The sequence below is a fragment of the Bubalus kerabau genome, chromosome 8 (genome assembly GCF_029407905.1).
Source record: "Bubalus kerabau isolate K-KA32 ecotype Philippines breed swamp buffalo chromosome 8, PCC_UOA_SB_1v2, whole genome shotgun sequence".
Classification (NCBI taxonomy): domain Eukaryota; kingdom Metazoa; phylum Chordata; class Mammalia; order Artiodactyla; family Bovidae; genus Bubalus; species Bubalus kerabau.
The window spans coordinates 110,163,707-110,176,363 of NC_073631.1; the positions used below are offsets into that span (position 1 = coordinate 110,163,707).

General features: G+C 51.0%; 1 protein-coding gene across 3 annotated transcripts in view; it reads left to right on the top strand.

The window, feature by feature from the left end:
• The first annotated feature begins 603 nt into the window (after positions 1-603).
• CLCN1 (chloride voltage-gated channel 1) overlaps positions 604-12,657 on the top strand; it is a 38,002-nt gene continuing 25,948 nt past the window's right edge. For all 3 annotated transcript variants that reach the window (XM_055591182.1, XM_055591181.1, XM_055591180.1), the window contains exons 1-7: positions 604-803; positions 4,077-4,197; positions 4,589-4,720; positions 5,294-5,422; positions 5,710-5,843; positions 7,500-7,577; positions 8,618-8,696. In XM_055591182.1, the coding sequence (XP_055447157.1) occupies positions 624-803; positions 4,077-4,197; positions 4,589-4,720; positions 5,294-5,422; positions 5,710-5,843; positions 7,500-7,577; positions 8,618-8,696 (853 nt within the window). In that variant the 5' untranslated portion in view covers positions 604-623. The remainder of the gene's footprint in view (positions 804-4,076; positions 4,198-4,588; positions 4,721-5,293; positions 5,423-5,709; positions 5,844-7,499; positions 7,578-8,617; positions 8,697-12,657) is intronic.

A 12,657-nucleotide genomic window follows, 5' to 3' on the forward strand; every position in this document is an offset into this window, starting at 1 on the left:
ATCGCTTGGGTTGGGAGAGCTGGTCCGACAGATGAGGACTAAACCTGGGGGGCACCCAGAGCTGGAGACGAGCCCACAGGGGAAGACGGCAGAGAGGCACCGCTTAATCGCCCAGGTGAGCCACTCCCCAGTGTTTCTGGACCCTAGAATCACTCCACCCAGCTCCCAACTGCTACCTCCCTACGGAAGGATGGACTGACGGAAAGAAAGAGGGGGACTGCTTAGAGGGTGCAGACTCGGGGAGCACGCAGGTCCAAAAGCCTCAAAGCAGTCTTCCACCCTGATCTGGACGGTATTTATAGCCAGACCAGTGGCCCAGGGCTGGAATCCTCTTCCTGACGCAGGAGGGGGCCGGTGCCTGTCCTGCTGGGGGAATTCCCTGTGGGGCTGCCCCCCAGGTTCTTGTCCCCACCCCTCCCCCGCACGGCTCTCACACCTGCTTCGACCCCAAGCAGATCAGATGTGGCAGTGGGGGGGTCATGTGACGGAGAGATGGCTATAAATAGCCGGGGGTGGGCATGCTGCCCCAGACGCCTTGGGGACAGGCAGGAGGAGAGGCTTAAGGAGCTGTTCTGGGGGGAGGGTGGGGGCCGGCAGGCCGAGGCCTGGCCGGGGGTGGGGGCATGGAGCCGTCGGGGGCCCAGCAGCGTGGGGGCGAGCCCAGCTGGTGGGGCAGCGCCCCCCAATACCAGTACATGCCCTTTGAGCACTGCACCAGCTACGGACTGCCCTCCGAGGACGGGGGTCTGCAGCGCAGGCTCCGGAGGGACGCGGGCCCCCGTGCCACCGCCCACCCCACACAGGTAAAGTCCTCAGAGGAGGGGGCGGTGGGGTCCAGGAACCAGAGGAGCCACAGATCGGGGGAAATGGAGAGGCAGGTGGCGAGAGGGGGCAGCATGATCTTTCTAACTTATAGTACATGGTCATGTGTTCCAAATATGAACATTCTTTAAAGGTCTGGGTTCAGCCTGGTGGGCACCTTCTACAGAGATACACGTGCACCTGAACACAAGCTTTACTAACTGAACCCCCCGAATCTGGGGTGGGGGAGAAGGCAGAGCCACACGTGGGTGCCGAGCCCGTGCTTACATAAGCTACATGAGGGGACTGGCAGAGGAGCCCACACCTCTGTGTGCCCGAGCCGTCCTCACGCCCTCACCCTGCACACAGGCACCACCAGATTCTCCCTTCCCACCCTCAGCAGAACACACACATCCACACTTCTGCAGAGGCAGAAAGGTGGGGATAAGGGGAGAAAATGGACAGAAGAGCGTGCTCAGTGATCCAAGACAGACCAGTGTCAAATGAGCAGAGGAAATGTAATCAAACTTGCAGGTGGGAAGATTCATCAAGTGAGGTCCCATGAGGTGGTAGCACCTGGAGAGATACAGAGCTCTGATCTCGGTGAGGTGGGGGTGGGGGGGGTGGTGCTGGTGAACTAACTAGGGGTTTGTTGTTGTTCAGTCTCTCAGTCGTGTCCAACTCTGTGTGACCCCATGGACGGCAGCCCGCCAGGCTTCCCGGTCCTTCGCTGCTTCCTGGAGTTTGCTCAGACTCATGTTCATTGAGTCGATGATGCCATCCAACCATCTCTCCTCTGTTGCTCTCTTCTCCCGCTGCCTTCAATCTTTCCCAGCATCAGGGTCTTTTCCAATGAGTCCAGGGTAAATATCCTTCAGGTGTAGACATTGAGGAAAGGGCAGTGATGGTGGGGGCATCCCTGAAGGACAGATTGGGAACTTGTTGCAGATAAATACCCAGGTTAAGTTCAGCATGAACGTGCCTGTAGAGGGACAGGATGGAACCTGTCAGAGGAGGGGACCAGGAAATCAGGATTTAAAAATGTTTTAGCTGATGAGAGGTAGACTGTGGGCAGGGCAGGGGAGCTGAGGGCTAGGCTGGGGATCTCCGTGCTGGGGGTCCAGAGAATCCACATCTCAATCCTGACCTGGCCTGAGGATGGTGGGTGGGGGCAGTTCCTGGAGAATCAGCTGGGGGGCGAGGGCACAAAAGCCAGGGGAGGCTCCAGTGGTGAGTCAGAGCAGGCTTCCTGGAGAAGGTAGCCTGGAACACAGTGCGGGGTTGGACAGGAAGACCCCACACTTGTGGTCCTGGGCTGTCTGTCACCGGGTACGTGGTCTGAGTAGGATGTCAGCTTAGTAAAGATGCAGCTACGGTGCCTTCTGGTGATGGCGAGCAAAGTGAGCACACCAGCACGAAGCTGAAGGGACTCGGGAAGTCAGGCTGGGGAGGTGCAAAGAGGGGGAGCTCGGACTTCCGTTTTCTCTGCTGAAATCTTATTATGGAAATTTCACACTTATACAAAAATAGAAAGAGTGGTGTAATGAATCCCCAAGTACCCCTTGCCCAATGATTAATTATCAATTGTTGGCATCTTTGCATCCATCCTCCCATCCCTGGCCCTACACTCATGAATCCAGACAATATGTCCCTTTCAGCCTTGACTTCTCTTCCCCCTCCCAGCCCTACTCAGATGGTGAGTCCTAGTCCAGCCAGCACAGATTTGGCTCTTTTATTTTTATTTTATAAATTTATTTATGTATTTGACCTCATTGGGTCTTAGCTGCGGCACACGGATCTCTCGTTGTGGCACATGGACTCTCTAGCTGTGGCTTGGGCTCCAGAGCACCTTCAGGCTCAGTAGCTGTGCTTAGCATGTGGGATCTTGGTTCCCTGACCAGGGGTTGAACCTGAGTCCCCTGCATTGCAAGTGGCTTCTTCACCACTGGACCACCGGGGAAGTCCCCAGATTGGACTCTTTTAGTGTTTCCCAGCCCAGGTTTGGTGTGTAGCACCCACTTCTCATCTCCTTCAGCCTGGGACCTGAGGTGGCTTGAGGTAGTCCATGTGCTGGCCCCCATGGGAAGTGTCTTCTCTCAGGTCTGGGGAGGGCATGGAGGAAAACATGGCTCCCTTCAGTCACTAACCTCATCCCAGAGCAGGGTATTAGTGCCTCCTGCTCAGGATTCAGGCATAAACTCAACTGCTCGTATTGTGAAATCAGATCTCCTCCACTCAGGCTCTCCGAGAACCAGCAACGTGGCCTGGCCTGACCCTGGCCCCAGAGGACAGAGTTAGTGTGGTGGAGGTGGGGCAGGCTAAAAAGAGTTAGTATACCTTGCACATATACAACACCCCAAACACACATGCTCTACTTTGGGAAGAAGTAGACTGACCTGCCTTTTGGAGGCTGGGTCCAGTTTGTGCCTATAAGCACGGGGAGGGGACGTGGATGGGTCTTCTCTAAGCCTGGCAGGGCATCTGAGGAGCCTCATTAAAGCTAGATACCCAAGGCCAAGAGCCACCAGGAGTACTTGCTAGCCTGTCCTCACCCCGTCCATGTCAGTGTGAGGGGGCTCCAGGGAAGCGACAGAGGGGCCAAGAAGCAGGAAGCAGTGACACACAAAACATGTCATTGACGCAGATGCCCAGTCTTAGCACAGTTCTCGTATCCCTGCTTCAGAGTAGGAATTGGTTCCCTTGCTGAAGGCTGCTGTTGAGAGAGATGAGTACAGATGGGCAGGAGTGTGGATGGATGGACAAGGGTGAGGAGTGGGAACTGTGTGGATGGATGGTGGAGAGTAGAGGGCATTGATGACCCAAGTGACCCTGCATGAGGCCGTCAACACCCAGGATTTTTAAAAATCTATATATTTTTGATTGGAGGATCACTGCTTTACAATGTTGTGCTGGCTTCTACCGTACATCAACATGAATCAGCCATAGGTGTACATAGGTCCCCTCTGTCTTGAACCTCCCTTCCACTTCCCAGCCCATCCCACCCCTCTAGGTTGTCACAGGGCACCAAACACCCAGGATTTTAAAAAGCTGTTTGTTCGATTTATCTGTGGGTCTATATGAAGTGAAGTGAAGTGAAGTCGCTCAGTCGTGTCCGATTCTTTGCGACCCCATGGACTGTAGCCCACCAGGCTCCTCCGTTCATGGGATTTTCCAGGCAAGAGTACTGGAGTAGGTTGCCATTTCCTTCTATATACTTCCTCCTATTTCTTTTGACTCTTCAACGAGACAGACCTTTCCCATCTCCCTCTATCCAGATCTATGGCCATCACAAAGGGCAGTTCTCAGGCAAGGAGCAGGACAACGAGATGCCCATGACGATGGGCTCCAGCGCTTCCATGGACAGCAAGGACGAGGATCACTATTCTAAATGTCAAGGTGACGGGGACAGGGGAATGGAGGTGTCTGGAGAGGAAAGAGGTACAGGGATTAGGTTAGTAACTCTGAAGACTCGTTGTGTATTTCTGACTCACGGTCCCCATCTGCACACCAAAGCCCTTCTCCAAGGAAAAGACACGGCTCCCGTGTCCTTCTCACACTACCTTCCCACCATCCCTCCCACATAGCCCCAAGAAACCAGAGTTTAGAAGGGAATCAAGTAGCCAGAGAGGAATTGGACTCTGGTGCTTTCTGAAGGGCAGAGAGGTGAGAAGGAACTCAGGGAATGAGATGTACAGACCGGAGCCCTAGAGGCCCTCAGTTCCCAGCCCTAAGCCGCACACCCAGAGCAGCGACTGGTTACCTGCTTCTCTGTTCTTTCTTTTCCTAGATTGTATGCACCGCCTGGGACTTGTGGTGAGAAGAAAGTTAGGGGAAGACTGGATCTTTCTGGTGCTTCTGGGGCTCCTAATGGCTCTGGTTAGCTGGTGCATGGATTATGTCAGTGCCAAAACGCTTCAGGGTAGGTGTAACGTGGCCCTTTGCCCCCCTAGCCCTCCCCACACTGCAGTTGTTCTAGAGTTTCCACCTAGGGTAAGCTGGGGGAGCTTCGGGATGGTGCTCAAAGAACAGGTGTGACACTAGTCCAGGGACACCAGACCCAGATCCATTTTCCCTGTCCCTTTCTATCAGCCAGGCTGTGGGCGCCTCTCTCATAGGGTGACCAGCTTGTGCTAGTTTTCCGAGGGCTTTGCAGTTCGGGCAACTGGAAACATGTGGAGTCCCAGGAGCCCCTCGTGCCAGGGTAACAAGTGGCTGGGTGCTCACAGACTCTAAGGAGGTGCCCTCACTGTGGTTTGCTGCACTGCGGTCCACTCGACCTCCCACAGGTGGTGGGAACTCAAATGGGTTATGTCACTTCCCCCGGCTCAGATCCCCCCACGAGACCAATGAGAATAGAGCCACTTCTGAGGTCCAATGGGGACAGTGGCCACTCGAGCATGCTCTTAGCACGGCTCTCCCCGCTGCGGGCATCGGGGCGCACGGACACGCGGTCCATCCTCGTAATACTGAGCCCGGACGCCTGTCTCCGCAGCCTACAAGTGGTCCTACTACCAGATGCAGCCCAGCCTGCCTCTGCAGTTCCTGGTCTGGGTCGGCTTCCCCCTAATCCTCATCCTCTTCAGCGCCCTCTTCTGCCAGCTCATCTCTCCCCAGGCTGTCGGTGAGAATTTCCCAGATCCCACCGCGGCACACTATCACCATAACCCACAGCATCTCAGGGGTCTGTAGACCTCGCACGCCCCTCCTCCCCTCCCTCCCAAGCCTGTTCTCCGCTTTGCCACCGTCCCGCTCTCCCCGCTCACCAACCCCCAACTCCCCCCGCCACCACAAGACCTTTCGCTCCATCCCCATGTCCACTGTCTGGATGTCCATATTTTAACCTCCAGCTTAAACTTGCACATAATCACTTAAAACAACAACAACAACAAAACAACAACACGCTTTTAGGCTCTGGAATCCCTGAAATGAAGACAATTCTTCGCGGGGTGGTCCTGAAGGAGTATCTCACCCTCAAGGCCTTCGTGGCCAAGGTAGTGGCCCTGACCGCAGGACTGGGCAGTGGCATTCCTGTAGGGAAAGAGGTAAGACTCCATCCAGTTCCTGCGGGGTGAGCTGGGCAGGCCCTCCAGCAGAGGGCGCCACAGAGCCTAGAGGGAGCTGGTGGGGTCGGGGAGGTTGGGACCATTGGAATTCCTAGGGTAACAGGGAGGGTCCTCACCCTGGAGCACAATGACAAAAAACATCAGAGCTGGGAATAGCTTAGAGCAGAGTCACCTTTAGGGCAATCACTACTGGCATCTGAGTAATTCTTGGTTCTAGGGGGCCGTCCTGTGCATTTGTAGGATGATTAGCAACCTCCCCAGCCTGTCCCTCCTACAAGCCTGCAGCAGCCACGCGTTGTGACAATCAGAAAGTCTCCAGACATCGCCAGATGTCCCCTGGGGGCAGAATCTCCCCCAGCTGAGAACCACTGCCTTAGAGACAATCCAGACAAACCCTGTGAAAACTGAGACCTAAAAGAGGCTGTGCTTTTTTTTTCAAGGTTACTTGTAACCTTGTAAGAAGTTACATATAACTTCTTGCCCTGCTGCAACCAGAGTTATCTTTTAGAAATGGTATCAGAAATAACTGCCCTCTGGTTAGGAACTTTAAATAATTTTTCACTTCTTTTTTTGTTTTTCTTTTGGCCATTCGACATATGGGATCTTAGTTCCCTGACCACGGATCAATCCTATACCCCCTGTGGTGGAAACACAGGGTCTTAACCACTGGACCACCCCAAGAAGTCCCTCCATTCCTTTCAAAATGAAGTCTAAACTTATTTCCCGGAGCCTGTGATGATTAGGCACCTCTCTGTCCTCCGGGGCTACTCCTCCTTCCGGTGCTGGAATGACATGGCAGTTTCTGCCACTCAGCCACCAAGTCTGCCCCCCTCCAGGTTCTTGTACTTGCTGTGCCCTCAGCCTGGAGCATTCTTCTACTGAGAACCCCGTGGCTTCTGCCTTCACGTCCATCAAGGCCCTACTCGGCTGTGACCTTCCCTACCCCACCCTTGTCTTTTCTCTTTCTCTTCTGGTGTTCAGCCACTCAGTCGTGTCTGACTCTTTGCAACCCCATGGACTGCAGCATGCCAGGCTTTCCTGTCCTTCCCTATCTCCCAGAGTTTTCTCAAACTCATGTCCATTGAGTCGGTGATGCCATCCAACTATCTCATCCTCTGTCGTCCCCTTCTCCTGCCTTCAATCTTTCCCAGCATCAGGGTCTTTTCAAATGAGTCACTTCTTCACATCAGGTGGCCAACATATTGGAGCTTCAGCTTCAGCCTCAGTCCTTCCAGTGAATATTCAGGACTGATTTCCTTTAGGATGGACTGGTTGGATCTCCTTGCAGTGCAGAGGACTCTCAAGAGTCTTCTCCAACACCAGTTCGAAAGCATCAGTTCTTCAGCACTCAGCCTTCTTTATGCCCAACTCTCACATCCATACATGACCACAGGAAAAACCATAGTTTTGACTAGTCAGTTTCTTCACAGCCTCTAGAATTTTCTGAAATGATAATGTGCTGGGCATCACCTCCCTTTCTCCCTGGGTTGAACCTCTGCGAAGGCACAACTTCTATCTTAGCTGTATTTCTAGTCCCTGGTAGTGTCGGGAGCAACCGATGTCTTTCCAAGAATGCCACCAAGCCCCCCCACCCGACCCCTGCCCCTGACCCCTCGTCCCCCTCCTCTCTCCCAGGGCCCTTTTGTTCACATTGCCAGCATCTGCGCGGCCATCCTCAGCAAATTCATGTCGGTGTTCTGTGGGGTGTATGAGGTAAGGCTGAGAAGGGCAAAGGAGGTGGGGCTGTGCAAGCTGGCGGCTCGGGGCTGGGCTGCCTTGGCCGCGATGCTGAGCCGGGCACTGCGCTAACCCCCGCTCCCTCCGCAGCCTGCATCCACGTGCCCCCGGCCCGCCTCTTCCAGCCACACGATGCCGCTGTTTAAGCCCTTGCTGGTCCCTTGACGCCCTCCCTCCCCTATCCGGCCCCTGCCTCGGGGTTGGGGGAGGTCGCACATGGTCCGCTCCGCGCCGGCCACCATGTCAGTTACCCTCCGCGATTCCCTCGGGGGCCGCCCCGTCCCTTTGTAGTTCCTGGTCCTCCACCCCGCGTCTCGTGCGCTCCAGCCGCGCCCTAGCCCTCCACCGCCTCGTCCCCGCGCTCCTCTGTTGCAGACCGTGCCTGGGCAGCTTGACCTCCTGGTGTCGGCCTGCGCTGTGGGCGTGGGCTGCTGCTTCGCAGCCCCCGTCGGAGGCAAGTTTCACTTCCTCCCTATCCCAGTTGGCCTGAGGGGTTGTGGAGGGGGGTGCTCTCATAAGCTTTGGGGTGGGGTGGGGGTGAGGGACTGATCGCGGAAGGGGGATGGGGGTGGGCCTTTCAAGGACTGACCCCGAATCACATCCCGAATCATTCACTTTCTTAAACCAGAGAGCTGTGTGTTCTTTTAGAAGCAGCTGGCTCTTTCTTGCCATTTGCCAAAGCCCTTTCCTGTTAATACTTCTGGCCCTGATTGTCCCCAGCCCCCCTCTCTGGTGACCATTTAGGCTTACCTGCCTTCTGTAAATTTACCTAACCGGTTCATTTTCTATGTCTGGCTTTGCGCTATGAGATCAATTCCTGTTTGCCAAACTAACTGAGTTTCTCTTGGCCTGGGATGGCACTGGGGAGATGGGGTCCCTGTGATGGATTCCCTGTGACTCAAGTCTCTCCTTCTCTGTCCCCCCTCCTTGCCTGTTCTCCTTCCTCTCCTGCCCGCCTTCCTCTCCCTGCCTCTCGCCCTCTGTCTGTCTCTCCCCGTCTGTCTGTCCCCTAGTAGCAGCCATACTATTACACTGACATGCTGACGGTGGGCTGTGCCGTGGGAGTCGGCTGCTGTTTTGGGACACCTCTTGGAGGCAAGTGATGGACCTGCTCCTGCATCAGTGCACTTGCCTGTCCTTGCTTCCAAAATGGTTACTGCCAGCATCCCCAAGTTTGAGTATTACCAGTTTAAACAAGAGTAAAGCCAGATAGCTTTTAGTGAGCATTTACTATGTGCCCGCAGTGTTCTAAAGACTTTACATCCCTTCCCGCCCAGAGCTGTATGAGGTTGATATTAAAGAGAGAAAGTGACTTGCTGTTAGTAAGTGGGAGAGCCAGGAAGGAAAACCGAGGTGGCCTCTGTGGGACCCCTACTTATATTGTGTTTGTGAGTGCTCAGTTGTGTCCGACTCTTTGCGACCCCATGGACTGTAGCCCTCCAGGCTCTTCTGTCCATGGGATTTCCCAGGCAGGAAAACTGGCATGGGTTTCCATTGCCATTCCCTCCTCCTGGGGCTCTTCTGGACCCAGGGACTGAATCCACCCGCGTCTCTGTGTCTCCAGCATGGGCAGGCGGATTCTTTACCACTGTGCCACCCGGGAAGCTAGACAGCCTTTTGTATTGTTGGATATTTTTGCCCTTCACTTATTACATCTTCTAACAGGGGACTTCTGTGTACATTTTTTTTTCCTTTTTTGCTCTTTAATCATTCATTTTTTTGGTTGTCATTTTTTAAATTGAAGTGTAATTGACATCTCTATATAGTTGACATCTGTATGTATTTTCTTCTCCAGAAGAAGACTTACCTTTGCTTGTATCTTGTTAAGGGCATGGGAGTTTCAATTCAATTCAGTCGCTCAGGTGTGTCTGACTCTTTGTCACCCCATGGACGGCAGCACTCCAGCCCTCCCTGTCCATCACCAATTCCTGGAGCTTACTCAGACTCATGTCCATAGATTTGGTGATGCCATCCAGCCATCTCATCCTCTGTCATCCCCTTCTCCTCCCACCTTCAATCTTTTACCAGCATCAGGGTCTTTTCAAATGAGTCAGTTCTTCACATCAGTTGACCAAAGTATTGGTATTTCAGCTTCAGCATCAGTCTTTCCAATGAATATTCAGGACTGATTTCCTTTAGGATAGACTGATTGGATCTCCTTGCTGTCCAAGGGACTCTCAAGAGTCTTCTCCAACACCACAGTTCAAAAGCATCAATTCTTTGGTGCTCAGCTTTCTTTATAGTCCAACTCGTACATTCATACATGACTACTGGAAAAACTATAACTTTGAGTAGACGGAGCTTTGTTGGCAAAGTAATGTCTCTGCTTTTTAATATGCTGTCTAGGTTGGTCATAGCTTTTCTTCCAAGGAGCAAGTGTCTTTTCATTTCATGGCTGCAGTCGCCATCTGCAGTGATTTTGGAGCACAAAAAAATAAAGTCTGCCACTGTTTCCACTGTTTCTCCATCTATTTGCCATGAAGTGATAGGCAAATATCCTATTTCTTTACCACTAGCACCACCTGGAAAGACATTTAGATGAATAGTCAGCTTTATTTTTATTTTGGGCATGCTGCACAGCATGCAGGATCTTAGTTCTCAGACCAGGGATTGAACCCGGCCGCCTCATTGGCAGTGCAGAATCTGAACCACTGAACCACCAAGCAAGTGCCAACAGTCAGCTTTAGATGAGGACTACAGATGAGAATTAAAGGCTTATTTTTTCTTGACTGCAATGTAAAGTTGAGTTTAGCACTTTCCTACTGTTTAACCAAGGGCAACTTTTCAGACTTTTCCTTGTCCTGGATGACTAACAAGTGTGCATGGTCAGAGACAGCTGCTGTATCTGTTTATTTACTCATTGGTAACAGTTGTAACCAGATTTACAGAGCAAGGATTATATAGATCACTGGTTGGATTCATTGGTGATAAAAAAAGATACCATGTTAACAATTGGAGAAGCAGAATTGCAGGAAAAGCATCTGCTTCATAAATGCACCAGCTGTTAGAGGTATCTTTCAATTATGAAAATGTAATCAGTCCTTTCATAGAAGAGTCTTCGGGAAACCAAGATGACTTGGCTCAGGAATGATACATGTATAAACATTAACAGTTAATGAAAATGTACCATGCTCACTTGAACTGATGCTAAAGCAACGCACACAGCATCAGGGAGATAGGTTGGCAAATGAGCTAGCTGGCATCCTGCTTGCACTACTGTGGTCAGCTCTTGTCATTAAAGTCAATGTCCCCAGCAGTGAAGGCTAGCCTGTTGGAATTTCTGCACAAGTTTACATGTTCACACTACATTTATACCCACTCTCACCTTTATTGAGTCTTTTGCCTTATAAATCCAAAAGGTCTGAAGAACACTTTTAGAAGGTAGCATTTTTTGTTGTTTTGTTTTTAATCCAGATTCTTTTAAAGTGAAGAGAATATGAATTTTTTTTTTTTTTTTTTTTTTGCATAAAACTAGAACTTCTGGGTTGAATGAGGAAGGTTCTTCATGATCCTGTCTAGACACTGGGAGAGGCAAATAGCTAAGTTACAGATTAAACATGGCTCTTGACATAAGTTGACATAAGAAAATGTTAAGCATTGAAAAGTTAAAATGTTTTGTTTTTAGGATATTAGTAGTAAGTGGCAAATATTAAATGAACTTGCAGATAACCTTATTTGATAGCTATATTTTACAAATATGGATTAATTCTAAAAGAAAAAAAAATAGTATTAGAGTAATTTATTCACTCTGTAGTCAACTCTTAATGCCTTACACTGATGAAATCTACTTCAACATTTGGCTGAAACGACTCCATATATGCCCTCTGCCGTGAGCAGAGGCAGCACCTCTGGGTGCTATGCTGGTTACTATGCTTGCAAGTACCCACAGCAGAAAGGGTAGACAGGAAGGCCAGCAGACCATCACAGCCCACTCAGAGAAGCATCCAAGTGGCAGCCTGGGCAAAGTGCAAAGAATATTCTGGAGAGAAGAAACAGCATTGCACAGTCAAGACATTCAGGAATAGAATGTCAATACGTTAGCATTGCTAGAGGACACAGGGGAAGAAATGACAGGAAATGAGTCTGGACAGGTACCTGGGGGGTGATTCATGAAGGTCATCTTAGGAAATGCTCAATAATGTCAGTTTCATTCTCGAGGCTGGAGTTTGCCTGAATGTGTTGTACAGAACACAGTTCATGGTGTTAGTAGACATAACATATAAACAGTGTTCCAAGATCAGATACGTTGGAAAGTACTGTGTTTAATAGATAGTTTTTTAAACAGGAAGAGTTCTCAGAACGTTCAATATACTGACATACCCTGTGAATATCCCATGTGTGGCTCAAAGACAGTATTTCCCGCAGAATCCTTTTTGCAAGGACCCTTTTTAGGGAACTCGTAGTATCTCATGGACCCGACTTTGGGAAATGCTGTCGTGGGTGAAGGGGAGTCGGGGAAGAGTTTCAAACAAGATAGTGACACGGCCAGCTTTGGCCAGACAGAACTGGCCTGTGGATTAACAGGATTTATCCAGGATTAACAAGAAGACTATTGTCGTAGTCCTGATGATGCTAGATGGTGAGAGACTGAACTGGGCAGAGGCAGAGGGGATAGAGAACAGGATGACATATAAGGGTGATAGAAAAGAAAATGAATGGGACCTGGTGGCTGATTTATGTGAGGTTATATGAAAGATAAGAAAGGAGGAGGAATCTAGGCTAACTTTCAGTTTTATAAGGAGGAACATGCGGTGGATAGTGGTATTGCAAGCAAGATAGGGAATATAGGAAGTGAAACAGGTCTAAGACAGTTGATAAATTTCGCTTTGAATACATTGAGTTTGAAGTTCCTGCAACATCTCCAAGTGACGTCAAATAGGCAGCTGGCTTGCTGAGTCTGGAGTCCAGGAAAGCTCAGCTTCATGCTGAGCAGAAAGCATAGCTTTGTCAACCCGTCGGTTAGCAAGGGGGTGGTAGTTAAAGCCATTGGCATAAATGAAGTTGAAAAAGTGGATCTACGAGTCACAAGAGTCAGAGACCAAGGCCCGTGGTGCCA